We start from the raw sequence: 26,035 nt of genomic DNA on the forward strand, positions 1-26,035 counted from the left end.
GTGCATTTGCATGCATGCAAGTGTGTGCACAGGTGTGTGGCCACCTGTGTGGGTGCATGCACCTGCATGCACGTACACGTGCACACACATGAACCCCTCTGTGAACACCCTCGTGTGCACGCAGCCACCGCGGGCACTGACCGCGACGACGGCCGGGCACTGGTCCTTCAGGTGCAGGAGTAGAGGCAGCATGCTCTGGCACACCTGGGTCCGGAGCCCACGCAGTTCCCTGTTTGCCACCGTTGCCACCAGATCTCCGAACAATGCCATGGCTGCTGCTCGAATCTTGTCCCGCTCCTGTGAGGCAGGGGCTTGGAGGGGGTGCCCGGGACCCCTAACTTGGGGCCTTCCTCTCTTTAGGTTCCCTCAGCAGGGGTTTTTCAGGCAGGCCTAGCGCTCCAGGGCAGCACCATGCCTCCACCTCCTCCAGGGGCCCTGGACCTGGCCTTCCCCTTCGGACAGGAATCCAGGAAAGAGCCAGGCCTCCTCCCTCAGACTGAGCCGGCCTTCCCCCTCAGGCAGGGCCCCAGACCACGTCTCAGACTGTCCTCATACACAGAGCAGCCTGTTTCTCACACCCCATGATTGCATCCTTTCAATCCAGCTTGGTGCAGAACTTATGCTTCACCCCCTGCTCCCCTTCTCCCAGCGGAGGGAGGGTGGCTGCTGCAGATGTAACTTGTCTTAGGTTTGGGGACTGCAGGGCCACGGTGGAGCCGTAGGTGGAGGGGCTGGAGAGAGATTGGCCTTGACCCTGCTCAGCCACGCAGGGACCAGGCAGGCCAGCCCACCTGTGGCCTGGGCTCCTGCAGCTCCCTGGCCTTGGAGTCCCCCAGAGCGGGAGGGGAGTGGGGTTCCCAGGTCCCAGGGAGGCGCAGGGAGGGCCGCGTGGGACGCACCCAGCCCCACCTGGCCCCGCGCTCACGTCATCGAAGAAGGAGCGGGCGTTGATAGCGACGCTGAGGCTCAGGGCCCCGGCGCCCTGAGCTCCGAGGCAGTGCAGCACATCTGACACGGTCTTCATGACACCCACCACCATGGCCTCGCTGTTCTGGAAGAAGCCGGCCAGGAAGGGTGGGATCTGTCTGCGGAGCAGGCTTCTCTGTGGATCAGGGGGTGAGGGCGTGGGCTACTCCTCCTCCTGGAGCCCCTATCCTTGCACCCCCATCCCTTGCACCCCTATCCCTTCCCTGTCCCTGTCCCCCGGGCCACAGGCTGTGCGGAGCCCCTGGGCACCCCACGCTGGGCTGCCTGGGGCAGTGCAGTCCAGGAGACGGGCTCCGTACTGCTCCCTCTCAGCCTCTTCCTCCTCCTGGTCCTGAGTCACCCCTCCCTCCCTCCGTCCCGTCTGGCCTTCGCCCCATTTCCAGCTCCCCTCGGGTCAGATGCCGGCTGGAGCTGGACCAGTGGAGGCAGGTCCAGGGGCACCTACTGAAGCCCCTGCTTTCCCCCTTAAGCAGAATTCCATGGGTCCCCGGTGGTGGTTTCGGCTTTTCATGCTATGACCACTGTGCTCCATTTTTATACCATCTTAAAATAATAATTATTGTTGTTATTTTTCTTTGTTGGTCCTGGGGCTTGAACTCTGGGCCTGGCTAGAGCTCTGCCACTTGAGCCACAGCACTACTTCTAGTTTTCTGGTGGTTAATTATAGATGACAGCCTCATGGACTTTCCTGCCCCGGCTGGCTTTGAACTGTGATTCTCAGATCTCAGCCTCCTGAGTAGCTAGGATGACAGGCATGAGCCACCCACGCCCAGATTAAAATTAAAGATCCCTGGATCTTAACATGGATGTGACTGGATCCTCAAGGGAGTCCACTGTGAGCCAATTCTGCCCATCCCACTAGTTGGCAGTACACTCCCGAATTCTCTAGATGATCATCGGAAAGCACGGTGGATGTCCCCAGATCTTGTGCTGTTTATCGATAATGTGTGCAAGCCAGGGTGACTTGCTTTTACAACTTTTAAGCAAAGAGCCAGGGTCCTAGTGCATTTGGCACCTGTAGGTGCCCCTGAGGAGTGTTTTACAGTTAGGTGACTCAGTTGTTGAGAATTAATTTAATTTTTGATACCAGAACTTAGGACATCCATAAAGTTTGCTCAAAAACAAAAAGAATGAGTCAGATGAAGGGACTAAGAAACAAATAGATGATGGATAGGTGGATGGATGAGTGGGTAGGTATACAGATGGATGGGTAGCTGGCTGAATGGCTGGATAGGCAGATGAATGGGTGGGGATAAATGGATGAGAGATAAATGGATAAATGGTGGGTGGTTTTGTAGGCAGATGGAAGGATGAACAGGTGGGGGAAGGATGTTTGGGTGGATGGATGAATGGATAGGTTGATGTGGTTGTATGGGCATGTGAGTGGGTAAAGGAATGAGTTGCTAAGGAGATACATGGGTAGATGAAGGGATAGATAGAAGGGTGGGTGGACAGTGCATGGGTGAAAGGATTGATGAAAGATGGGTAGATGCAGCAGTGGATGGATGGATGATGGGTCAGTAGCTATGTGTGTATATACGTAAGGTTGGTGGATGAATGGATGGGTAAATGAATGGAAGGTGAGATGACTGGTTGGATGGGTAGATGGTTGTGTGGAGGGGTGGAGGGTATATATACACAAGGTTGGTGGTTTGATGAGTGGGTGAATGGATGGATAGAGGGTTGGATGGGTGGATGGATGGAGGGTTGGATGGGTGGATGGATGGATAGAGGGTTGGATGGGTGGATGGATGGATAGAGGGTTGGATGGGTGGATGGATGGTTGGGTGGATGGATGGATAGAGGGTTGGATGGATGAATGGATGGAGGGTTGGGTGGGTGGATGGATGGAGGGGTGTGTGGGAGTATGTATGTATGGAAGGTTGGTGATGGATGGGTGGCTGGATAGCTGCCTAGGTAGATGGAAAGGAAGGGTGGATGGTCAGGAGGCGGGTAGGTGGATGGAAGAATTGATGAACCAGTGCTTTCTCCAGCTCGACTCTCAAGTGCCTACTATGTGTCACGTGCTGTGCAAAGGGCGTTGCTGACTGGGGGGACCTTAATGATGGGCGCCTCTTTCTCCTGTGGAGATCTACAAGCTGAACACCAGTGGCGAGAGCCAGGCTGGGGGTAGAAAGGCTTTGGGTTCTCTGGAAAGCATCCCTCTGTAACTCCTTGTGACCACACTGTCCTGCGAGCTCTGAAGGTCCTGTGTCTATAACAGCTTCCTCAACAGAAACGGGGGTGAGGCGCGTCTCCCCAGAGGTGGCAAAGGCGAGGTCTCTCCCTTCCCTGTCAGCGAGGACGCTGCTGTCTAGCTGGCTTTTAGCCTGGGAGGGCCACACCGTGCAGGGTGCCCGCCACAAAGGGGACAAAGTGCTTGGGGCTGACCACAGGCCCGCGCTGCTCTCCGCAGGAACTCATGTTCTGTCTACCACGGAGAGGCAGACAGGGCGTTGGCTCCCCCACCTCTGGGGATGTCCAATCTGGGGAGCCAGCTGGCTGGCTTGTCTCTGTGTGGGGACTGGTCTGCCCTCGGTGCGGAGGGGTGAGGTGCTCCCTCCCACATGGGAAACTGGTGCAGAGGTGTCAGGTGTCTCCGGCCACACCAGTGGAGGTGACAGAGATGGCATGCCGGCCCACGGGCCCCGCTGCCCCGGCGTGGTGACCCCGCTCACCTTTTCTGGGTGGAAGAGGATGTTCCCGAGGCCCTGCAGGCTGGACACGCGAACCTTGGGGTTGGGGTCCTCGAGGCCTTGTGCCAGGATGGTCAGTGCCTGCTGTTTGGACAGCACCTCCAGCAGGGTGGGGCTGTAGAGGAACTGGGAGGGGCGGTCCCAAAGGCAGGTTGCTCAGGCCTGGCCCTCCCTCCCAGCAGGCTGCACCCTCATTGGTGGTCAGGGGGCCAGTGTCTGGGAGGGGCAAGGGGCCTTAGCTAGCTCCCTCTGGGCTTACACACATTTGAAGTTACCTGTCCACTCTTTCAGGTACACTGGCCCAGAAAGGGGAAGGGCCGGGTCTGCATTATGCAGTGAGGCTAGGGCCAACTTATACCCATAGCTGGCTCATGGGCACCCGGGGAGAGGCTGCCCAGAAATCTTGCTAATTGGGTGGGAGCTGGCGTTAGGAGGCTCAGTCTTGGGTTAAAGGCATCCGGTCACCAGTGGCCATCATGGAAGTGACCCTACCTCGAAGCCCTGCTAATGCTCAGAGCCCACAGTGGCCAAGCCGGCCATAGTCCAGCACCTGCCCCTTCTGCTTCACCGGCCTGGGCTGCTGGTGGCCAGCCACACCAGGGGAGGACAGGGCTTCATTTGTGTCTCTCGGCTGGGTGGGGAGAGGATCCTCAAATTGTACCAAGCCGGGCCTGCCTGGCCTCAACTCAGAGGCCAGTTCTGAGGCATCTTGGGGCGGAGGGTGTATGTTTAGAGACACGGCTACAGGCTGCGGGGGGCTGATGGAGGGGGCCCCAACCCAGCAGCACAGTGTGTGGACAGCCGCAGAGCTGGAGGTGAGGGCTGAGCGAGACCCCCCCCCCCGTAGCCTCCTCCCACTGGGGTGAGGTCCAGTGGGGTTTTGCTGTCAGGTGCCACGCCCTGGTCCCAGCTCACCTCAATGAAGATGAAGATGGCTGCTTTCCGCTCCCGTTCCTCCTGGCTCTGCAGGCTGGGCAGCAGGTGGCTCAGCAATGCCTTGATCTGTTTACACTGGTTCTGTACCATGGCCCTGCGGGGGCGGGGTCTGGCCTGCCATCCCTGTCCAGCCACACCCAGCACCACCGAGCAGGTGAGGCTAGGTGGCCAGGAGTGTCCCCACCTGAGTGGACATTCCCCTTTGCGAGAAAGTCCCTCCACCTCGGTGTCCTAGCTGTCCACTCTGTGCCAAGCCTGGGCTAGGCATGGGACGGAGAAGTAGGCACAGGTAGACACTGTCCCCGAGGAGGTCAAGGCCAGGGTGGGGCAGGGGAGGAACCTGAGCCTACAGAATACCGTGCACCTGCCTGTGACCGGGGCTGAGGCTACTTGCCATGCTGTGCCCAAAGCCACTGGGCCAGCACCTGTGGATCTGAGGGATGCTGTTCCCACACAGCCCTCTGGGGGCGCTGGTGATCTAGATGGGGCCTGGGTCCCATTCCTGTGGTCCACACATCCACCAAGCCTAGAGTAGGCTCCTGCTCCTTTCCCCAGGGATACCTGGCGAGGAGGCCCACGCCCTGTGCGTAGGTATGGATGGAGGTGAAGTACTCCCAGGTGTCCTGCAGCTCCAGGTGGGCGAAGTCGTGCCAGTGCCCCGTGGTGGACAGCAGGCTCTTTAGTGCTTCTACCGATGTGCTGCGGCACAGCGGGGAGCTCAAGGTCCGTCCGGGCTGGAGAGCGCGCCCAGGCCACCCCCGCCCCAGCCAGCTCTGCCTCTATGCCTTCCTCCCGGGATGGCACCTTCCTGCCCTTCTTGCCCCCAGAAGGGCTGAGGCCTAGGGTGAGGCAGGGCAGCCTGCAGCATGGACAGTCAATGTCCACCCAAGCCTGGGCCCTGCTTGAGCCAGAGACCAGTGAGAGCCCTTGTAGGGGAGACAGCGGACTCCGGGGAAGCAGCAGTGCCAAGGGTCCTGGGGTCACCTGCAGGAGACAGCAACTGCCCAGCACTGATTCACAGGGGTGGAGTTCAGAGGGCAAGGCTGGAGAGAGCTTCTGGGCCATCTAGGGCTCCGTGGCCTCCCCATCCCCATGCTGGGAGGGCTCTGCCTGAGCCTGGAGGGGTGCAGGAGCTTAAATACAAGATGGAGCTGTGAGGAGGTGTAGCGGGAAGGGAGGAGAGCTTTGTGGAATCAAGGGAAAGTTTCTTTCCAGTACTGAGGCTCTGCCCTCAAACACAGAGAATCCAGGAGACCTCAGCACACACGAGTGCGCATGTAACCGGGATGGCCCAGGGCTGATTGCTTGGTGGCCAGGGTGGGCTCAGGGTCAGCCCACAACGGGAGAAAGGAGAAGACCTGGCTGTGACTGACCGTGGTGGGTAAAGCCCGTAAAGCAAGGGTCTTTTTGAGAGTCAGGGAGGCGATGCCAGGGGAAGGGTGCCCTGCCCGAAGCCCCTCTCTCCAAGGCTCAAGGGACAGCTCACCGATTGGGAACCAGGAACCATGAAAACCCAAGACAAGTCCCCCTGCCTCAAGGCTGCCGCGTGGTGTCCTGGGCACCTACCTCCCTGGGCTACAACACAGTGGGTGCCCAGACCCCCTCTGTGAGCCTCCCTCATGGTACCAGTCATCTTGGTAAACTGGGGACACTGGCCCATGGTGCACTGAGTGACATCACGCAGTCTCTGCACCCAGCGCATGGCCAAGGGGCATCTTTCCCCTGGGGGAGGGAAGCTCTGTCACCTCTTGGGTATATTATAGGAGGCATGGGAGCCAGGCCCAGCCAATCAGAGCCTCAAGTGCTCTTGCTTCCCAGGGATTGATTCAGGGGTGGGCATGTGACAAGAGCTGGGCCAATCAGAGCCAATGTACTTGGATGGGGGCTGGGGGAGAGACACTTCTGTGTTGGGAGAGACCTACCCCTAGAGAAGCCAGAGGAAGGCGGCAGAGCCAAGATGGATCAAAGCAGATTGATATGGCTTGAGATTGCTCAGCCAGGCCGGTGCAGAAAGCTACCCATGGGCCCCAAGAAACAGAGCTGCCCCTGATGAATGAGGAGGCACACAGGATCCCTGGAATGTTGAATCCTGAGTCACACAGATGCCCCTGGGGTATGGGGCTCCCAGGAGAGGTGGACAGCCCTGCCTTTCAGGACCTTCTGTTCTTGGGGTACAGGCCAGGGACAAACCAGGAAGAATGGCAAGGGTGCCTGGTGTTAGATAGCGTTGGCATCATGGCGGGGTGGTGGTGTGCTATTCATGGAGGAGCGAGGTGAGCAGATATCTGTGGGCAGCAGCCCAGGAAAGGGCTTTGGGAAGGGAGAGAAGCGGTCAGAGGGAGGCTGCTCCTCTTCGCTTATCTCTCAACCCGCCACACTTTGGGGAGGAGAACGTTTTATTAGCTTATTAGGGAAGATTCATGCATTGCATAGTTGATCTGAATAAAAAAAGGGAACTTCATGCACATTGGAATTCTGAGATGATAGAGAAGCAGTGACGTTCTTTTCAGTGACAAGCCTTGGGGAGAGCTGTTAAGACTGACAAATTGCATGAAGCACCTCATAATATAAACAAATATAAACAGGGAGCCTGCCCTGTTCCAGGAGAGGATGCCACAACCCTCCCTCCCTCCTTCTGCTCTACCCACCCCAGTCAGGAGGGGATGAGGCTACAATTTGTCCAGGACCTTCACAAAAATGTGCCAATGGCCACCTAAGTAGCCAAGACACCTGCGGCGGGACGTGTGTCAGGAGGATGCACTTGTGTCTGGGACATTCACACCCAGACACACAGGGAGAGCAGAGGCTGAGATTAGAGTCCTGCTCCCAGCAGCTGATCTCCAGGGATGGCTGGAGCCACTGGCTGGAAGAACCAGGACATCTGGGCTCAGGCCAGGAGACAGCGCAGTCCTGTTGTTCTGGGCCTCTTGGTGTGTAGGCCTTGCTAAAGCAGCACAGCCCCAGGCACGTCTGCAGAACTGGCTGTGGGCACCCAGCTCTGGACTTACCTCTGGGGGCTGGGCGTGGCCTCGTGTGCCTGCTGCTCCGCCCCAGCCTCAGTGGGCAGGTCCAGCTCCAGGACGTAGTGGACCTGGGTGAGGAGTGCCAGGAACAGCTCGGGGTAGGCCTCGCACACAGCCTTCTTGAACTCCCGGGCAAACTGCAGCTCATGCAGCGCGTTCATGGCCTGTAGGGGAGACGAGGTGAGGGGCCGGGGCCTGGGCTGCCGAGCCAGGAGCGCCGATCATGCCCAAGGCTGATCATGCTTTTCCCTCACTGCTCAAACACCCAGGGGAGAAATCCAAGTGCCATTCCTGCCAGGACTGGGCCTCACCACCTGTGCAGCCCCTGCCACCTGTGTGTCCCCCCCTCCCGCTCCCCCCTCCCCGCACCTGTGCGGACCCTGCCACCTGTGCAACCGCCTGGCCCTCTCTCCAAGCAGCTGGACCCGCTGTCCAACAGCGCCGTGTTCCCTGACCTCCCCCCTGCGCCGGGCTGGCATGATGCCCAGGCACACCCAAGGACTTCCGAGTGGACTCCCAGGGCCACCTTGGAGACAGCCCGACTGTGCCCTCTGCTCCGTGTGCAGTGGCTGTCAGAGGCATGCTCTGCTCAGGCAGGTCTTCCCTGAGGTGGGGGTCCTGTCCTTCAGCACCCTGGTATGCTCAGCTTCATGTCTACAGGGGCCTAGGGAATGGCTGCTCCGGAAACAAGGGACAACATCCACCCCCTTCCCTGGCAGCTGGACAGCAGCCCTGTCCGCCATGTCTCCTGACCGTTTGGTCCAGAATGTTCTGGGGTAGGCCTGGGAGACAGTGCTGGTATCCATGGCAAGGAGAGCAGCTCTGGGGCTCTTGGGACTCAGGCAGGACGTCCTGTGTGAGCTAGCCTGGGTCCTGTCCCATGGGGCCGCATGGTCCCCTGATGTGACTGCTGTTCTGTTTTGGGGCTCCAGGTGGTTGTTTGGGGGGACACTGGCAGGGAAGGGGCAGCCGTGATGCTGTGCGGCAGTTTTGGGAGGCTGGGATCATGCCTGCAATCACAAATAGGGTCAGGCCCAGCCTCTGCCTTGCCGGTGTCTGGCCGGGAGGGACAGGACGCCGAGGGACAGGATGCCGGGAGGGCCTCATCCCGGTGGCAGGCAGGCCTGGGCTTATGAGCAAAGCTGGAAGGGTCCCTCCAGGAGGGTGGGGCTGCTTTATGGGTGTCCCAGCATCTGTGACTCCCCAGAACTCCATAGCGCATGGGGGTATGGGAGGGGCTCTTCCTGCTTGAACTTTGCCCCCAGGGCCCTCCTGAGAGACTCTGACAGTGTGTGGTGCACAGTGGGGACGGAGCCCCCTTACCAGCCTGGGGATGGGTGGGGGAACGCTTGTGCCCAGAGCCAGGGCCAGGGAGTGGGAGCTGGATAGAGAGCCTGAGCTGGATGCTTCCTGAGGCCCTGCCTCCCTCTCCCCTCTCGCCCCACCAAAGCTCAGCACATCAGGCCAGGCTGGCCAGGCTGGGCTGGGGCAGAGACTCACAGCTAGTGAGCGCAGGTAGGACTTGTCCTTGGGCTGAGGGCTGCTGCCGCTTGTGCGAGGGGGCAGAGGCCGCACCCGAAGCCAGTTCAGCAGCATGCCCAGCACCAGGCTGCTCATCGGCTCTTCGGCCCCTAGGGCCCTCCACAGGCGTAAGGCATGGCTGTGGGCAGAGAGCAGCTGTGAGGGCCATGCTCTATCCAGGCCTGCCTGGCTAGGCCAGCAGGCCCCAGGCCCTGGGTCTGGGTGCCTGGAAGAAGCCCCAGGGTAAGGGCCCCTGGGCCCGAGCTATGTGCAGAACTCTATTTGGGGCAGTGCCTTTGTGCCCACCTTGCAGAGGGGCATCTAGGCTTGCCTTGATCAAGCCCTGTCCAGACTCTGGGCCCAGCCTGGCCTCTCTGACCTTCCTAAGGGCATGGTGATGTGAGGCTGTCCTGAGACGCAGTGACCAGCACATGGTCTTGGAGTCTGGGTGCTGGGCAGAAGGTGTCAGAGTGGGCTACACTGGGGGTAGCTGAGTGGGCACTAAGGCAGTCCCAAGGATTGTGCCCCAGACCTGACATGCTAAGCAAGCACGTGGCTTGGACTCCTGGACGTTCTACAGTGTAGCCATTGCCCCAGGAGATGGAGGAGGCTCTGTAAGCCCGGAGGGGCTGGACCAAGGCCCTTCCCTGCCCCCCATGGGCTGTGAGATCTTTTGTAAGGCACTTAGCCCCTCGGGGCCTCAGATTGGTGACTGCAGTGAGGGGCCACAGTGGCATCACAAGGACGGAGGACAGATGACCCATGGGCACTGGTAGCCAGAGGTGACATTTCTGTCTACTCCCTGGGCCTCCGGCTCTCAGCCTACAGCCTGTGCTGAGGGAAGAACCAGAAGGGATCTCTGGTCAGTGGGGATGCAGCCTCCCATGAAGCAGGGGAGCGGAGAGGAGGGGGAGGAGGAGGGAGGAGGGTACAGAGGTGGGGGAGAGGGAGCCAAGGTGACAGGTGCTCTCTCGAGGTGGCTGGCTGAGTGAAAAGCTGTGGCCGCACCTGTTAAGTGGGGCAGAGACCAGCCAGAAGGCTTGGAAATACAAAGTGACCCGGACAGCCTATGGCAGTGACCCAAGCTGGCTTACGGGGCACAGAAGCAACATGTCAACAACCAAACAACAATCAGCCCGATCCGCAAATGGACCAAGTGCTTGAGCACACATTTCTCCAGCGCATTTCTCCCATGGTGGGAAGCAAGGCACCAGCCCCACGTCCGCAGGCAGCGCAAATCAGAGCTCCACGTGCCACTGACCCCTCTGGGGACAGCCACTGCCCAAGGAACGGGAAGGACTAAGGGGTGGCGGAGCCTGGCCAGTGCTGGTGGGAATGGGAGACGCGGCTGCCGTGGACAGCGTTTGGTGGGGCCCCAGGGAGCCAGACAGCACTGCCCCGCGTCCCCCCCCCCCCCCCCACACTGGTAAAACAGTCACCAAGCCAAGTAAGTAGCAAGTGAGTTACTAACGTAGGTAATGTGACTGAGAGATCAACTGAATACTTCAGTAGTAACTGTTATTGGCCAGGGAGCGACCAATGACCAAGCTAAAGCTTGGGTCAGATCTAGTTTTGTACAATTGAGCATGAATCAAAAAAAAAAAAAAATTTAAGTAGTTAAAAGGGGAAATACAGAAAAGGAAACATAGCAACCTGATTCTAAAAGTTATGTAGAAGTACAAAGGGCTAAGAGAGGCCAAGATAGCCTTAGGGGAGACAGAGAGGGAGACCTCCAGCAGCAGGCACAGATACGCTCTGCCGACACAGGCTGTAGGAAGTAGAACTCTAGTACTGGCCTTGGGGACAGAGGAGAGGCCACAGCACCCGAGCGGCCAGGCCAGCACCGCGTGATCAGCCAGTGAGCTGGGTGGAGCCCTGCCTTGTGTCTACAAGAAAGTCATGTCCAGGTGGGCTGCAGGGTTGGGTGTGCAAATGTGTGACCGTGGAGTGAGCCAGCATCTCGCCGACGAAGAGCTCAAAGGCATGGAAGGCAGGTCACGATATGGGAGAAGATACTTTTTTGGTGCCTGTCCTAGGGCTTGAACTCAGGGGCTGGGCGCTGTCCCTGAGATATTTTGCTCAAGGCTAGTGTTCTACCACTTGAACCACAGTTTCAACCTCCACCTTTTTAGTAGTTAATTGGAGGTAAGAGTGTCAAGGATTCTGCCACCTGACCTGGCTTTGAACCACAACCCTTAGATCTTAGCTTCCTGAGTAGCTAGGATTACAAGAGTGAGCCACTGGTGCCCGGCACAAAGCCTATGTTAAGGTCTGAATTTATACCACTAATGGAGCCTCAAAATCCTTACACAGACACCTTCACGTGCAAAGTCATTGCAGGCTGCTAGTGCCCAAGTGATGGCAGGCTGGGCTGCGCAAGGTGGGATGCTGGGTGGGAAGGAGCCGGGTGAGGGATGTGTGCAGGTGGCAGGGCCCTGGCCTTCCTCTGTCGCCTCTGGGGCTTCGCTGGCTAGCAGAGGGAGGTTATGGTGCCGTGGGAGGAGGCTGCTGGGGGAAGTTGGAGGGAAGGATGGCAGGGAGAGAGAGTGGTCAAGGGGAGACAGAGAGAGAGAGAGAGAGAGAGAGAGAGAGAGTCACTGGCTTAGGGCAGGGAATTAGTGTGTCCCCAAGCCAGGTGCAGGGCACACGGTGGCAGGGGAGAGAGACTGAGGACGTGGGATGGATTTGAGCTGGGATTTTAGGGAGGAGGCCTGCACCCATCTCTGGTTCAGGGTCTGTGAAAGGCCAGCCCCAAGCTGGAGGCTGCTGTAGCTGCTGGAGGGCTCTGGAAAAGCAGGAAGGAGAGGAGGAAGAGGAGGAAGAGGAAGGGAGGGAGGAGGAAGAAGGAAGGGGAAGAGGAGGAGAGGGAGGAGGAAGAAGAAGGGGAGGAAGAGGGGTGAGGAGAGGGAGGGGGAGGAAGAAGAGGGGGAGAGGAGGAGGAGAAAGAGAGGCAGGAAGGGGAGAGGAGAGGGAAGGGGAGGAAGAAGAGGAGGGGGGAGAAGAGGAAGAGGAGAGGAGGGGGAGGGAGGTGGAGAGAGGGAGGCCTTTGCTGACCCATAGCGGGCCTTTGGAGTTGGCTGAGGTCTTTCCAGGAGCACTTAGGGTCCTGGGATCCCTCTGCCACCAGGCAATGGGGTGACAGAAGCTAAAGAGAATGTTTCGGGTGAAATGCCCACAAATGGCGGTCATCAGAGCCTCTGGTGCCCATCCCAGGAGGTCTGTGTCAACACCCCGGTGTGCAGCCTCCTCCATGTCTGTGGGTCTCAAGGGAGCAGACAGCTGGGTGGGGGGAGGGGCAGAGGACGAGGGCAGGACTGGGCACCTGTCCAGGGGGATGGAGAAGTCCAGGAAGGCGGCCACCAGCTCCGGGGCGTGGCTGTGGGCCAGCAGCGTGATGGCCTGCAGGGCCTGCTCCCTGGCTGTGGGGCTGCCTATGGTGCACAGGTGCTGGTGGATGGCCTGGCCCATTTCAGCCACCTGTGTGGGGAGGGGAGATCGGATGGGGAGGTCCAGCCCAGCTCTGCGGCAGCCCAAGGGAAGCCTTCTGACCCTGAGAGCCTGGGTTGGCAGTTGCAGGGCTCAGTGGGGGTGCATCTTCCCTGGGCCCTGGAAGCCCCACCCTCCATCCGGCCCAGGGCAGGGCCCTGGAAGCTGACTGCTGCCCTCCCGGCCACCCTGGGTGGTGCGGGGGGGAGGCCCAACCCCTCACAGTCTCCAGCTTGGTCCCATGCTCCTGGACGACAAACAGAAGCAGCTGGGCGGCCACCTGCGCGTGCAATTCTTTGGCAGAGCCTAGGTTGTCGATGACCGTCCAGAGGAAGTCTGTCAGCTCGGCCAAGGTGAGCTGCCCGATGATCACCTGTGGAGTAGAGAGGGCGTCGCCCGGCCCCTCAGTCTCCCAGTCCCCACCACCGACTCCATTGTCATCCTTCTCCGTTGTCCAGATCCCAAGACTCTGAGATCAGGTGTGGTAGGCCACACTCCACCAGCTCTGTCACATGGGCCTGCACTGCTGACGTCAGTCTGTCCTCACGTGGGCCTGCACTGCTGACGTCAGTCTGTCCTCACGTGGGCCTGCACTGCTGACGTCAGTCTGTCCTCACGTGGGCCTGCACTGCTGACGTCAGTCTGTCCTCACGTGGGCCTGCACTGCTGACGTCAGTCTGTCCTCACGTGGGCCTGCACTGCTGACGTCAGTCTGTCCTCACGTGGGCCTGCACTGATGACGTCAGTCTGTCCTCACGTGGGCCTGCACTGGTGACGTCAGTCTGCCCTCACGTGGGCCTGCACTGATGACGTCAGTCTGTCCTCACGTGGGCCTGCACTGGTGACGTCAGTCTGCCCTCACGTGGGCCTGCACTGGTGACGTCAGTCTGTCCTCACACGGGCCTGCACTGATGACGTCAGTCTGTCCTCACGTGGGCCTGCACTGCTGACGTCAGTCTGTCCTCACGTGGGCCTGCACTGCTGACGTCAGTCTGTCCTCACGTGGGCCTGCACTGATGACGTCAGTCTGCCCTCACGTGGGCCTGCACTGATGACGTCAGTCTGCCCTCACGTGGGCCTGCACTGATGACGTCAGTCTATGGCTGTCCTACGGAGGCTGCTAGAGTGCCTCCCACTACCAGGTGCTGGACACTGTGCTCCTGGTGGTTTCCCTTGCCTTCGCTGCAGGCCTCCGCTGGGGTGACAGCCGGGTGAGCCTTGTCTCCTTGGCCTGCTTTTGCCCCTAGCCTAGGCTCTCTGGTGTAAAGTCAGCTCTGGGCTGTCTTGCTGTAGCCACTGAGAACACAGGGTCCGGCGTCCACCAGGGCACTTGTGAGCCTCATACACAACCGTCTCAGCTTGGCTGGACTCCATGGGTGTTACTGAAGACCAACCACTTCTGCCCACAGATGCTGCACTAGACACTGGTCCTCAGATTTCATGCTAGCCTCTGACCTCTGGATCTTGCGCCAGCCTCTGACCCCCACATCTAGACTCTGACCTTCTGATCCCATGCTAGCCTCTGACCCCTAGGACCTAGCCTCTGACCCCCAGATCCTTGCTCGACTCTGACCCCCAGATGCTGGGGTCTTCCCTGCTCATCGCCCCCCACCTCCAGACCCTACAGGTTTTGACCTTGATGGCATGGTTGCTGCCCAGCTGGAAGATGTGTTCCTTTGGGGGCACTCCCTCCTGGGCGATCAGGGTGGTGTCCCCCTGGTCTCCAGTGCTCCAGACGGCGGCTCTCTCTGTGTGGGTCCGGGGAGGCTCCTTGGGGCTCTGACACTCCACCTGCTCTGGCCCCCCTGCGGACGAGGATGGAGACAGCCAGAGGAAGGACGGCTCGTTAGTGTCGGGGCTGGCCAGTGCCCCATTTGAGGCCGGGAGTCTGAGGGGTGGAGGTCATTGTCGGGATGAGTTGGAGACGGGGCTTGGGGCACGGTCAAGTTCAGAGTGCTGGTGTGGCTCTGCCTGAAGTAGTGGCTGAGACAGGGTCAGGGGAGATAGCTCCGGAGGGCACTCACCTTTCTGGTGCGTCAGGAGCGGGTAGAGGTGACCCACCCCTTCCAGACTGTGGTACTGGGTGGTCCCATCTGGATCCTGGCACAGAATACCCAGCATGCCTGCCAGCTTCCCGATCCGCGTGAAGTTCCCCTGTCAGTTGAGGGCATGTTCCTCCCGTGGTCCCCACAGTGCCACGGGTGCCCAGCATGGCCTCTCCCAAACCGGGTGGTGGAGCTGGGGCTGGGGACTAGCAAGATGGGATGGGCTACTAAAGAACGTGGCAATCAAGAGAAAGCATACGACTAAGGCAATATTGAGGAAAACAATGGATCCGGGCGCCGGTGGCTCATTCCTCATTCCTGTCACCCTAGCTGCTCAGGAGACCGAGATCCAGAGCCCCACAAAAATACGCACAAAGCTCTACCACGAGCCAAGTGTCACATGTCACTAGCCTTACTTGATAGGGGCCCAAGCTTCAATAAAGCTCTTATTTGTAAGAATAACTGGCCAGCTCACATGCTCTCGTCACATAAATCATCGAGTTCACCAATCACATCGACACAGGATTCATCTTGAGCGAGTCTTTTTGCTCTCCCACTCAAGTTCCGGCATGTGCGCACAGTGCCGGTCCCTCCTACCACCACTGCATTGGGCCCCAGGCCCCCGGCGGGGTGCTGGTCCCCTCCCCCCGCTGCCCTGAGAGGTCAGCCCCGATCTGAGTGAGAACACACTCATCGCAAGCTCCCAGGACAGCAGCCACCCTGGCGTGTGGAGGCCCGCGGGGGGTGAAGCGCAGGCGTGGGGGCTGCTCCCTGGGTGGCTAACTCCCCGAGCCCGTCTGTGCGGCCGCAGCCTAGCAGCACTGCCTTCCATCCTCTCCTCATCTCATCCCTCCTGTTACAGGTGAGAAGCGGGGGCTGGAGGACGGCCAGCATCTGCCTGGGCCTCGAGGTGTGTGGACCAGCGCTCTGCCCAGGTCCACAGCCTGCTTCCCGTTCCCTGTGCCCGCGGCCATGGGGCCTGGCGGGGCTGGGTGGCGCTCAGGGCTCCGGGGCAGAAGGCCCAGGTGATAGGGCGGGGAGCCGGTACTCACGTCCAGGTAGTGGTTGTGGTTCACGAACTCGAGGAGGCACACACAGGTTTGCATAGCCCGCTGGCGCTCGTGCGCCTTCTCCGACGTCAGCCAGACGTAGATGTGCTGTGGCGGGGGTGGGGAGTCAGGGTGTGGGGGCCGGGGGCATCTCTGTGATGTCCAGGGATGGAGGGGCACGGTCAGGGCTCCGGAAATGTCAGGGAGGGGTGAAGCGGCCTTCACCTGGGGACCATGCCGTTGCCTTGCCCCGCTGTGCCCTCTGCCCGTGGGCCCTTCCCGGGATGGCTCCTGTTGACGTCCTACGGGTCCTGACCTGTGACCTGGGTGGAGCCAGCCTCTCCTCTGGGCCCGTGGGGAGGGGGCCAGGGGGAGGAGATCCTGCACCCAGCCCTCACCGACAGCAGGAGGTGCAACTCGTCTGACGTGGGGTTCTGCTTGATGAGAGTCTGCAGCATGCGGTCCAGGGCCTCCGTGGTCTGCCGGTACAGGGCCTGTACAAGGGAGGAGGTCAGCCGTGCCCGGAGGGTAGAGGATGAGGGCGTCAGTCTAGCACAGCACCTACAGATGCCATGTTCTGCCAGGCTCTACCCCACCGGAGCCCATGGCTGTACCCTGGAAGCCAAGGAAAGGCCCATCTGGTGGATGTGAAGGTGTCAGGGAGGCGGGCGGGGCCACCCAGGCCCACGGATCTTGCTTTTCTTTCCAGGTGGACTCCTTTCTAGCAGGGCAGGCCGCGTAGGGGTGACCCGGCCCCTCCACAGGGCCCCAGGCTTAGGAGGGCCTGCATTTGCTATATCAAAAGCTGGGCACTGGTGGCACATGCCTGTAATCCTGCCTTCTCAGGAAGCTGAAATCTGAGGATCATGGTTCAAAGCCAGCCTGGGCAGGAATGTCTGTGAGACTCTTATCGCTCATAAATCACCAAAAAGCCAGACGTGGAGCTGAGGCTCAAAGTGACAGAGCACTAGCCTCGAGCACAAAAGCCCAACCACAGCACCCAGGCCCCGAGTTCAAGGCCCAGGACTCACACACACACAGAGAGCCCCGGTTTTCCCTTTGTGCAGTGCCTTCCAGACACTGCTGCCGGCTCCGGCTTGGCCTCTCACAGGCCTGTGCTCTTCAGTGCCCCAGCCTACGCTCCCACTGCCTCACCAGCTGCAGAGCCCCTGAGCGCCAGCCACTGTCTGTCTGGGGGCCAGCTTCACCTCCCAGCCCAGGTTCCTCCATAGGAGGGTGGCAGAGGGAGACCGGAGCAGGCAGGACCCCAGCGCAGCGCCCCCATTTCAGTGCTGCCTGGAGTCTGATCGCGGGGAGCTCTGCCACCCTGGGTGGAGGGACCTCACTCCGTCACTGCTGCACTCAGTGCACATCTGTCTAGACCCAGCCCAGACCCAGCCTTGGGAAGGCGCAACAAGAGCCCCGAGGTAGGTGATGGGGGCTGAGGGGGGGCGGCTCCAGTCCCGGGAGCAGGGAAGGTGGGAGAATGTCTGCAGAGGGCCTGACGCCTTCTGATGGTCGGTCACAGGGCACGGGCCTTCCTTCCCCTAGCCCTGACAGCCCGGGCCGCTGTCAGTGCTCCTATTCCTGGCAGCCATAGGTGCCCCCTGGTGGTGTCTATGGGACACTGCAGGCATATCTACTGTGCGTCTCAGCATTCCAACCCCATTGTTCTCATCCTCTTTGGTTACCATCCCCAATCCAGCCTGTGGTGTGACCAGGGACCCTCCTACTTTCTCCCAAGTGGACAGGACAGCAGACAGAGCCGATGCCCTGCCCGGGAGGCCATGGGGGCCTCACCTGTACATTGTGTGGCTCCCTAGAATGGCAGGTGTGCGTCTCCAGGGTGTCGGGCTGCGGAAGGGCAAACACACTGTGGAGGCAGGTGCACAGCAGCCGTGACTTCTGGTCCGTGTCCATGGGGGGCCTCAGCTCACTGTGGGGGACGCAGAGGGTAGCAGTCTGAGACTAGGGGACAGGGAGACCCCAGTGTGGGGACCCAGGGCCTCAGGCACCGGCACCACTCCCATCTACCTCTGACAGTGCAGATCTTAGCTGTCTGCATCTTGTGGACATGCCTGCATACATCTGCTTTGCTGGTCCCTGCCCAGCCAGCCCCAGGGCCTTTGCTCTCGCTGTCCCTCAGCCAAGGACACTCAGGCCTCACTCTCTCACCCTTCAGGGACTTTTCTCCACAGCCCTTTCTGGGCAGCCTGACACTGTGTCCTGGAGCTTGGAGGAGCTCCGGGCTCATGAGGTACCCAGACAGCTAGCACTCGCCTATCAGCTTGGCTGGCCCCAGGCCAAGTCTCACAGAACACAACCCTGTAAGGATTTCTTTCCCTTCCCTGACTCACTGCCAGCTATGTCCTCAGCCCTGGGTGTGTTCTGTGTGCCGGCCACTCCTCCCTAAGGGTCAGAGAACAGGGACAGTCCCTCTTGGCTCAGAACTAGGCCCTCAGAGCCCAGGTGGCTCCTGGCACACCATGGTTGCTCCACAGCCTTGTGTGTGATGGTGAATTAGGAGACAGGGGCTCAGGGAGGCTGAGCCTAAGGAGGGTAGTGGAGTTTGAACCCAGGCTGAGTGGATCCGGCTGTCCCTGCCACCTGCCCAGGTGCAGCCAGCTGCGCCCCCTGCAGGCAGCGCTCGGGCCTCTCTGAACTCCCTGGGTGCTCAGGTTCCGGGGGGCCTGGCGCTCTTCCCCTCCACTGCCGTGGAGAGCGGAACTGGGACCTGCTACCCCGACTGCGGGTCCTGGAGATTCTGCACTCCAGCCTTGCTCTTCCCTGGGCTTGGCTGGGGTCTAGACTCAGTGTTTCTTTGTATGTCTGTCCGGCCAGATGCTACCTAGTCTGGGCCTTGTCAGGAGTGGCTGCTCTACCTTTGCATCTGGGGTGCTTAGCATCGGGGAACAGCTGCTGAGAGAGGCCTGGGTATAGCAGGGGAGGGCAGGGCAGGGCAGGGCAGCCTACCAAAGGCTGGTGACGATGTTGATGGTCTCCTGGCGGCTGTGGGTGCACAGTGAGTCCTGGGGCTCCTTCTCCATCAGGACCTGCAAGTCCATGGGTTAGGTGTGGCCTGCTCTGCTGTGACACTGTGTCTCCTGACCTGAGACCCCAGTGCCCGGCTGCCCAGTGCTCCCTGTTCCCCTCTGCATCCGGTCTCTGGAGTCAGACAGGCCAGGTCTGAATCCTGGTCACCATGTGCCGGTGGCCAGGGCCTGTGCACTCTCCTGACAGCCTGGAGTTTCCTCCCAGCTGGTCACAGACAGGCCCCATGGGAAGCCAGGTGGGCTAAGCTTAGGCCCGGGAGCCCGCCAGGACCCAACGGTGCTCATCAGTGCTGTGGTCACCACTGCCCAGGCTCCTGTCTTCTCCACCCCCACAGGGGTGGTGGTCAGTGAGGCCCAAACCCCCAGTGGGCTTGGCAGGATCCCGGCCAATGGTGCAGAATGGTGGCATCGTCTGTAATGTTGGGTGCCTGGTCAGCTCAGGGCAGCTGTCAGAACCAGTCACTGGGGTCATGGAGGGTGACAGCCTATCATAGAAACCCACCCGCCACCGCAGGCCAGCCCCGGAAGGGGGCAGGCCCTGGGGGAGGGGCCAGCCCCGCGGGGGAGGGGCCAGGCCCGTGGGGGAAGGGCCAGGCCCTGGGGGGAGGGGCCAGGCCCGTGGGGGAGGGGCCAGGCCTGTGGGGGAGGGGCCAGGCCCTGGGGGGAGGGACCAGGCCCGTGTGGGAGGGGCCAGGCCCTGGGGGGAGGGACCAGGCCTGCAGGGGAGGGGCCAGCCCTGCGGGGGAGGGGCCAGGCCCTGGGGGGAGGGGGCAGGCCCGTGGGGGAGGGGGCAGGCCTGTGGGGGAGGGAGAGGGGGCAGGCCCATGGGAAGGTGAGAGGCCTGTGGGGGGAGGGGCCAGGCCCTGGGGGGAGGGGCCAGGCCCTGGGGGAGGGGGCAGGCCCTGGGGGGAGGGGACAGGCCTGCGGGGGAGGGGGCAGGCCCTGGGGGGAGGGGCAGGCCTGTGGGGGAGGGAGAGGGGGCAGGCCCATGGGAAGGTGAGAGGCCTGCGGGGGAGGGGGCAGGCCCATGGGGGGAGGAGGCAGGCCTGAGGGAATGGCCTCCTCTCCTCTGCCCCCCCATCCCCCTCCCCTCCCCCCCCCACGCACCATCAGACACTCGAGGAGCTCGCCGATCTGGGAGAGCTCGTAGCTGTGGGCGCCCTCGCTGCGGTGGATGGCCTCGAGCAGGGTGGAGGTGGCCGTCAGGAAGCTCTGCTTCAGGACGTCATCCTGCAGGGCGCAGGCCCAGGACAGGGGGCGGGTCAGACTGAGCCGCGGCACGTGGGTTTTCTTCAAGAATTAGGGAAACCCTAATGCGTGGGTGACTGGGGGGGGCGGCTGGTGAAGAGGGGGCCCTGCAGCCACCCGGCGTGTCCCCACCCCACGGGGAACAAGTCCAGGGCTTCTCTAGTGTGCGTGTGGGTTTTCTCATGAAAGCCCAGAGGATTCTGGGAGGAGGGGGTGGGGACTGGGGCAGCCAATAGGAGGCTGGGCCTGGCTGGGTGTAAGGGGAGCGGGCTGTGGGACTCGGGCTGTGTGGTCACCATACCCAGGTGCTAGAGCGGAAGTAGAAGACCATTCTGGACAGGATGTTGTCCACCCAGGGGAGGATGTGGGTCCTGGCTTTGGCCGCCACCTGGCCATAGGCGAGGAGGAGGGTGCTGCTGGCCCACTTCCACTGTGGTTCCTCCAGTTTCTGCATGTGTGGGAATACAGACGGAGGTCAGGCTTGGCGGGAGCCCTCCTCCCGGGCACCCCGGGCAGCTGGCAGAACTGGCCATCCAGAGGGGGTTGACCTCAGTTTATGTCAGGAAAACACAGGCTTTTGGGTAGTTGGGATAGGCCATGGACAGGCTGCCAAGGCTGGACACAGGGCACTTGGCTCTGCTGACCCTGGCCGGAGGCCGGGCTGCTCATCTGGGAAGCGGACTGGGGGTTGTACCTACACCCAGAGAGACAGTTACTCACTTAGGTGACCCCCAGAGAGTGCAGGGCTGGACAGGCCTGGGGTGCCTCCCCTTCTAGACCGCGTGAGGTCCTTTCTGCTCCTGGGGCCCAGGGGCTCCCGGGAAGTGGGCTGGGACACTGTGAGCGCCAGCAGGGGCTGCTGACAGGTGGGGGCAGGGGCGCAGCTGCAGGGCTGAGCTCGCCCGCCTCTCAGCATCCCCAGCCCTGTCAGGGAAGCTGGGTGTCGCGGCTCCGATGGCAGCTATGTGCCGGGCTCTCGTGGGCCGGGAGGAAGGAGGGGGAGACGGAGGTGCAGAGGCGAGGGCTACAGGTAGGGCTGGAATCAGGGTCCATGGCCGGAAGCCCGTGCCCCTGACTTTGTTCCTTGACCCCCAGTCTGGGGCCCTGGCCTTCGTGGAGAGTCGGTCTGGTCCTGGAGCCCCAGCAGAGGCCCTGGCGGGCACCTTTGAGGAGAAGTTGTGGAGGCTCCACTTCATCGGCGTGCTCTGCCCAAACTGGTCCAGGATGGCCCAGACATCGTCTAAGTGGCGCGCCGCAGCCAAGCCCGTGGTGAGGGCAATGCCCTGTGGGGAGGGAAGCGGTCTGGGCAGAGCCTCACCACGCAGGCCCGGCCCCGCCCCTCGCCCCGTCCCAGGCCACCGCCCCCAGGCCCCACAGGACTGGCAACTCTGAGCCAGGCAAGAGGACACAAGCTGTGGGTGAGATCAGGGGCTTTCTACAACAGGGTCAGAGGTCAGGCTCTGAGCAGGGCTCAGCTGGACTAGAGTCCCAGCCTAGCTCGTGATGAGAATCAGCACTCAGCTTGTGACTAGGGCCAGGGCTTAGCTGGGGACCAGTCAGGGTCCTGGTGTTGGTTGGTGACCAGGCTCAGCACAGGGTCAGGGTGTCCCGGGGCCAGGCTGGGGCTGGGTCCTACCTCCCTCTGCTTGGGCAGCTGATGGGATGTTTGCAGGAGCGCCCACAGGTGCGTTCGGATGATGGTGCTGTCCTCTTCCGCTTGCAGGATCAGCCCATAGTAGGTGAACAGAAAGGCCTGGCGGAGCGTTGGGCATCCCGTCCTGAGCTGACCTGCCAGGCCTGGCCTGCCGCCTTCTCTGAGCAGCCCCCTGACCTCGGTAGTGCCCTCCCTTCCATTCTACCCTGTGTCGGGAATAAGCCCACCCAAGGGGGCAGTGGGGGAAACTGAGTCCTGCTGCCCAGGCCCACCCTGACTTACACAGCCTTGTTCCCTTCTAGGATGTGGATGGAGTGCAGGTGGCAGGGGCTGCCGGGGGGAAGGGGACTCACCTTCTCAGGGGGCTGCTCTTGTGGGGCCCACCCGGGCCTGGTGAGTGCCTCTTGCATCTCCTTGAACCACATGTCTGAGTTCAGGAACTGCCTGGACTTGAGGGCTATCTGTGAGCAGACAGGGGAGGGGCAGGCCAGGCCCGGGCTCTCTCTCTCACCTGAGTGCTGGGGCCGGCACCAGCTCAGCGCCCCAACCCCTGACTTGCTCCTCTGGGTCTCTGGGGTCCAGCTCCCCTGCCTGGCCCTCAGCTCTCCACTGGCCCGGTGGATATGCTCAGAGCACACAGGAAGCCCAGGAGCCTGTGTGGCTGCAGGTCAGGTACCAACTGAGCAAGTCTCCAGAACTGGCTGGGGTCCCCCGTTGGACAGGTGCCAGGTGCTGTCTGAAGATGGCCCTCGGCAGGAAGGCCCGGGAAGCACCCCTGCCGTGCACTCCCAGCGGAATCCCGGGTCCGCAAGAGTGATTGCATCAGCATTTTAGGGTGGACTCCTACTTCTAAAGACGTTCACTGCCAACAAACTCTGCTTGTCAGCAGTCTCCTGATGCATTTTAAGTCACCATCTCCTGAGTACATCAAGAGGCCACCTTGGAGACAGGCCTGAACCTCTAGGTGTGTGTGCTGTGTCCATGTCCTGTAACATCACTGCCCCCCCCCCCCCCGCCCCATGTCTCAGAGTGACCACCCACTTCCCAGGACTTTAACAGCACGGGCAGATCCTTGGTTCCTCTACATCCATTGGTGAGCAGAAGTTTTAATTTTGAGGAAAGCAAGATGGTCACGACTGGCTTTTTTGGGGGGTAGTGATAAAGTGATGGTGAAGGTGAGTATAAAGGTGTTTCTGGTGTATGTTATGACAGTGGAGGTGATATTGGAGGTAATAATAATTAAGCAGAGTTTGCATGGGGCTTCCCCCACATTTGTTAATGAAGAAACAGAGGGACAGAAATGAAAAGCCGGTCGCTGCAGTTCACCTGCTATGGCCCGTGTCCCTCTGAGGTTTGTAAGTAAGCCTGTCATGGGGCGGAGGGCCAGAGACGGGGCTGACTGACACTTTCTCCATCCACCCCCATCAGCTTCCTTGCTGCTGGTCCCAGCTCTGGTCCCTGAATCTCTTCAGGCCTCCCCCAGTTGCATATCCAGCTCTAGGATAGGGGCAAAGCTATTTGTGTGCAACATGTGTTCTGTGACAAGTGTCTACAGACCGAGATTCAACTCTCAGGCTCTCCAGTAACCATCTCTCCGCTTGCCATGCTGTTTGCAAACCTCTAATCTGGGGTCTGCCTTCGCACCTCTTTTCCTCTCCTTCTCCCCCTTCTTCCCTTCTACTTATGCCCTCCCCTTTTCTTCCTCCTCCTCCCCCCCTGCCCGCCTGCCTTCCCTCCCCTCCCCCTCCCACTTCTGAACCCAGCACTGCCCTCTGCTTGCTGTAGACCTCCCTACCTGTGCAAGCTGTTCTTCCCAGCGTTTCCTCTGGTCCTCATCCTCTGTGGGAGAAGGAGAGGTTCCAGGACCACCGTCCTCATGCCTAGAGTCTCACACCTTAGCCCTTATATCTATGTCCTGATACCTGTAGCCCTGTTTACAGCCCTCATGTCTACAGTCCTCATGCCTATAGCCATCACATCTACAGTCCTCATACCTACAACCTTTAAACCTACAGTCCCCACACCTACAGCCTGCATACCTACAGCCTGCATACCTACAGCCTGCACACCTACAGCCTGCATACCTACAGCCTGCACACCTACAGCCCGCACACCTACAGCCTGCATACCTACAGCCTGCATACCTACAGCCTGCACACCTACAGTCCCCACATCTACAGCCTGCACACCTACAGCCTGCATACCTACAGCCTGCACACCTACAGCCTGCACACCTACAGCCTGCATACCTACAGCCTGCACACCTACAGCCTGCATACCTACAGCCTGCACACCTACAGTCCCCACACCTACAGCCTGCACACCTACAGCCTGCATACCTACAGTCCCCACACCTACAGTCCCCACACCTACAGCCTGCACACTTACAGCCTGCACACCTACAGCCTGCATACCTACAGCCTGCATACCTACAGTCCTCACAGCTACAGTCCTCATGCCTACAGCCCTCAAACCTACAGAACTCACACCTATAGAACTCACACTACAGTCCTCACACCTACAGTCCTCACGCCTACAAGTCTTCATACCTACAGCCCTCATGCCTACAGCCTTGCTTCAGCCTGGCTCTCTGGGAGCAGGCAGGCAGGAGGAAGATGATCAGGACTGTGTCCCTGTGTCCCTGCTGTGTGACCCCACATGGCGGCCCGGGTTCCCACTCCCTCCTGGGGTTGTCTACTTCTCTGGGCTCTGCCCAGCGCCCCCTTGTACGCAGAGAGTGAACGAATGAACAGACGTGGCAGAAGCAAGGCGGGGCGGGGTGGCCGTGGGGATGGGGGCGGGGCGGGACGGGGCGGGGTGGCCGTGGGGATGGGGGTGGGGCGGGGTGGGGCCGGGTGGTGGTGGGGATGGGGGTGGTCAGATACTGCAGCATTGGGGCGGGTGGGCGCTGGCTGACCCTAGCCTCACACCGACTCGCTGAGCTGGTCTCATCTGCCATGGGTGCCCAGGAACCCCTGTGTAAGCCGTCCGGCCCTCCCATGCCAGTGCGCACCCTGAGATGACAGTTTGCTCATCACGTAGATCAGGCTGCGGTGCGGGAAGACACTATTGAGGAGGTGCGTCTCCAGCTGCTGGGTCACTGTCTGCCACGAGTGCCGGAAGATGGCCACCAGCACGTGGCTGGCTGCGTCCTGGTACACGTCCTCCAGCTCCTGGGCAGGGGCAGGGAAAGCAAGGAAGCCCCAAGTAAGAATAGCCTTGCACAGAGTAGCTATATCAACCCATTGTTTTGGAAAGAAAATGGAGTTTGTTGGCATTCCCATGTCTGTGCTTAGACAACAGCTGAAAGTCCCCGGCCGAGGTCACCTCTCCTGGTGCTGACCTCCAGGCTGCACAGGACACACCACATTCTCCAATCCCTTGTCACCGTGAATGCCTGTTCAACCTGTCTGCCCACACAGCCAGCCTGGCAAGGCTCCAATGTCTGGCCCAGCTGAGCAGTTTCTGGCCTGCTTGGGCCTTGGGCCAGTGCTTGGAGCGGGGTGGTCATTATGCTCCTCTCAGAGAGCACACTGGTGTTTCTCCAGCTCCTTCCCGCTGGTGGAGGCCGCGGGGAGGGGCCGCAGGGCTCTGCCCCACTTGGTGATGTCTGCAGGTGCAGGAGGCAGAGGCCCTCCTCCCAGGATCGATCTTCCTGTGACACGAGCAGGCCACGCAGCGGAGTGGCCGCAAGGGCTTCTTGTGGACATGGTGACTTTGATCTGACTTTCGCTTTCAAAAAGCTCTCTCATCTAAAATCTACATTTAGAGCCAGGTGTGGGTGGCTCACATCTGTAAGCAGGAGGCTGAGATCTGAGGATCGCACCATCCTGCTCCATCCTGACCCAACACAAGAGATCAATGAGGAGGAGGAGATGATGTGGTTGCAGCCCTGGGCCCATCCTCTGCTGTCACTCACATCCAGGCCTCTCTGGCTTCCCTGGGGCTCAGGAAACTGGTCACAGCTGCTGCTCACCAGCTGGCGTCTCCCTTAGGCAAGTTTCCCAATGGAGCCTTAGTCTCTTCAGTAAAGCGGGGACTTATGAGCACCTGTGGAGAGGGCACGAGGCCCATCCTGAGCCTCCCCGCTCACTGCCGGCGACCCCTGCTGTTCCTATAGCAGAGGCTGAGCATAGCCAGGGGAAAGAGCAAAGAGCCAAGGTCCCTCACCTCAGAGATACGACTATTCTACGGGTGTTGTGCTATCATTCCTGTTACCTACCCTGACCAGCCGTAAGTCTTGAGGCTTTGTCCAGAGCGTCTACTGGCCCCGGTCCTCCATAGCCCTGTGTCGGTGCCCATGTTTTGGTTGGGGGCTGGTCCCCAAAGGGGTGTGA

The 26,035-nt window shown here is 60.6% G+C and overlaps 1 protein-coding gene across 1 annotated transcript in view; it reads right to left on the reverse strand.

Moving 5' to 3' along the window:
• The window catches only part of LOC122125324 (maestro heat-like repeat family member 5), a 34,759-nt gene that overhangs the window by 1,304 nt on the left and 7,420 nt on the right, over nt 1-26,035 (reverse strand). The window contains exons 6-27 of the mRNA XM_042699933.1: nt 24,712-24,871; nt 23,494-23,537; nt 22,052-22,159; nt 21,681-21,797; nt 21,208-21,327; nt 20,346-20,492; nt 19,904-20,026; nt 18,717-18,796; nt 17,544-17,679; nt 16,142-16,237; nt 15,747-15,851; nt 14,674-14,803; nt 14,285-14,454; nt 12,873-13,022; nt 12,486-12,640; nt 9,143-9,302; nt 7,628-7,806; nt 5,181-5,336; nt 4,599-4,713; nt 3,666-3,809; nt 926-1,102; nt 142-297 (exon numbers count right to left, since the gene is read on the reverse strand). Of these exons, the coding sequence (XP_042555867.1) occupies nt 142-297; nt 926-1,102; nt 3,666-3,809; nt 4,599-4,713; nt 5,181-5,336; nt 7,628-7,806; nt 9,143-9,302; nt 12,486-12,640; nt 12,873-13,022; nt 14,285-14,454; nt 14,674-14,803; nt 15,747-15,851; nt 16,142-16,237; nt 17,544-17,679; nt 18,717-18,796; nt 19,904-20,026; nt 20,346-20,492; nt 21,208-21,327; nt 21,681-21,797; nt 22,052-22,159; nt 23,494-23,537; nt 24,712-24,871 (2,928 nt within the window). The remainder of the gene's footprint in view (nt 1-141; nt 298-925; nt 1,103-3,665; nt 3,810-4,598; nt 4,714-5,180; nt 5,337-7,627; nt 7,807-9,142; nt 9,303-12,485; nt 12,641-12,872; nt 13,023-14,284; nt 14,455-14,673; nt 14,804-15,746; nt 15,852-16,141; nt 16,238-17,543; nt 17,680-18,716; nt 18,797-19,903; nt 20,027-20,345; nt 20,493-21,207; nt 21,328-21,680; nt 21,798-22,051; nt 22,160-23,493; nt 23,538-24,711; nt 24,872-26,035) is intronic.

The sequence above is a fragment of the Dipodomys spectabilis genome, unplaced genomic scaffold, assembly GCF_019054845.1.
Source record: "Dipodomys spectabilis isolate Male_0828 unplaced genomic scaffold, ASM1905484v1 ptg000264l, whole genome shotgun sequence".
Classification (NCBI taxonomy): domain Eukaryota; kingdom Metazoa; phylum Chordata; class Mammalia; order Rodentia; family Heteromyidae; genus Dipodomys; species Dipodomys spectabilis.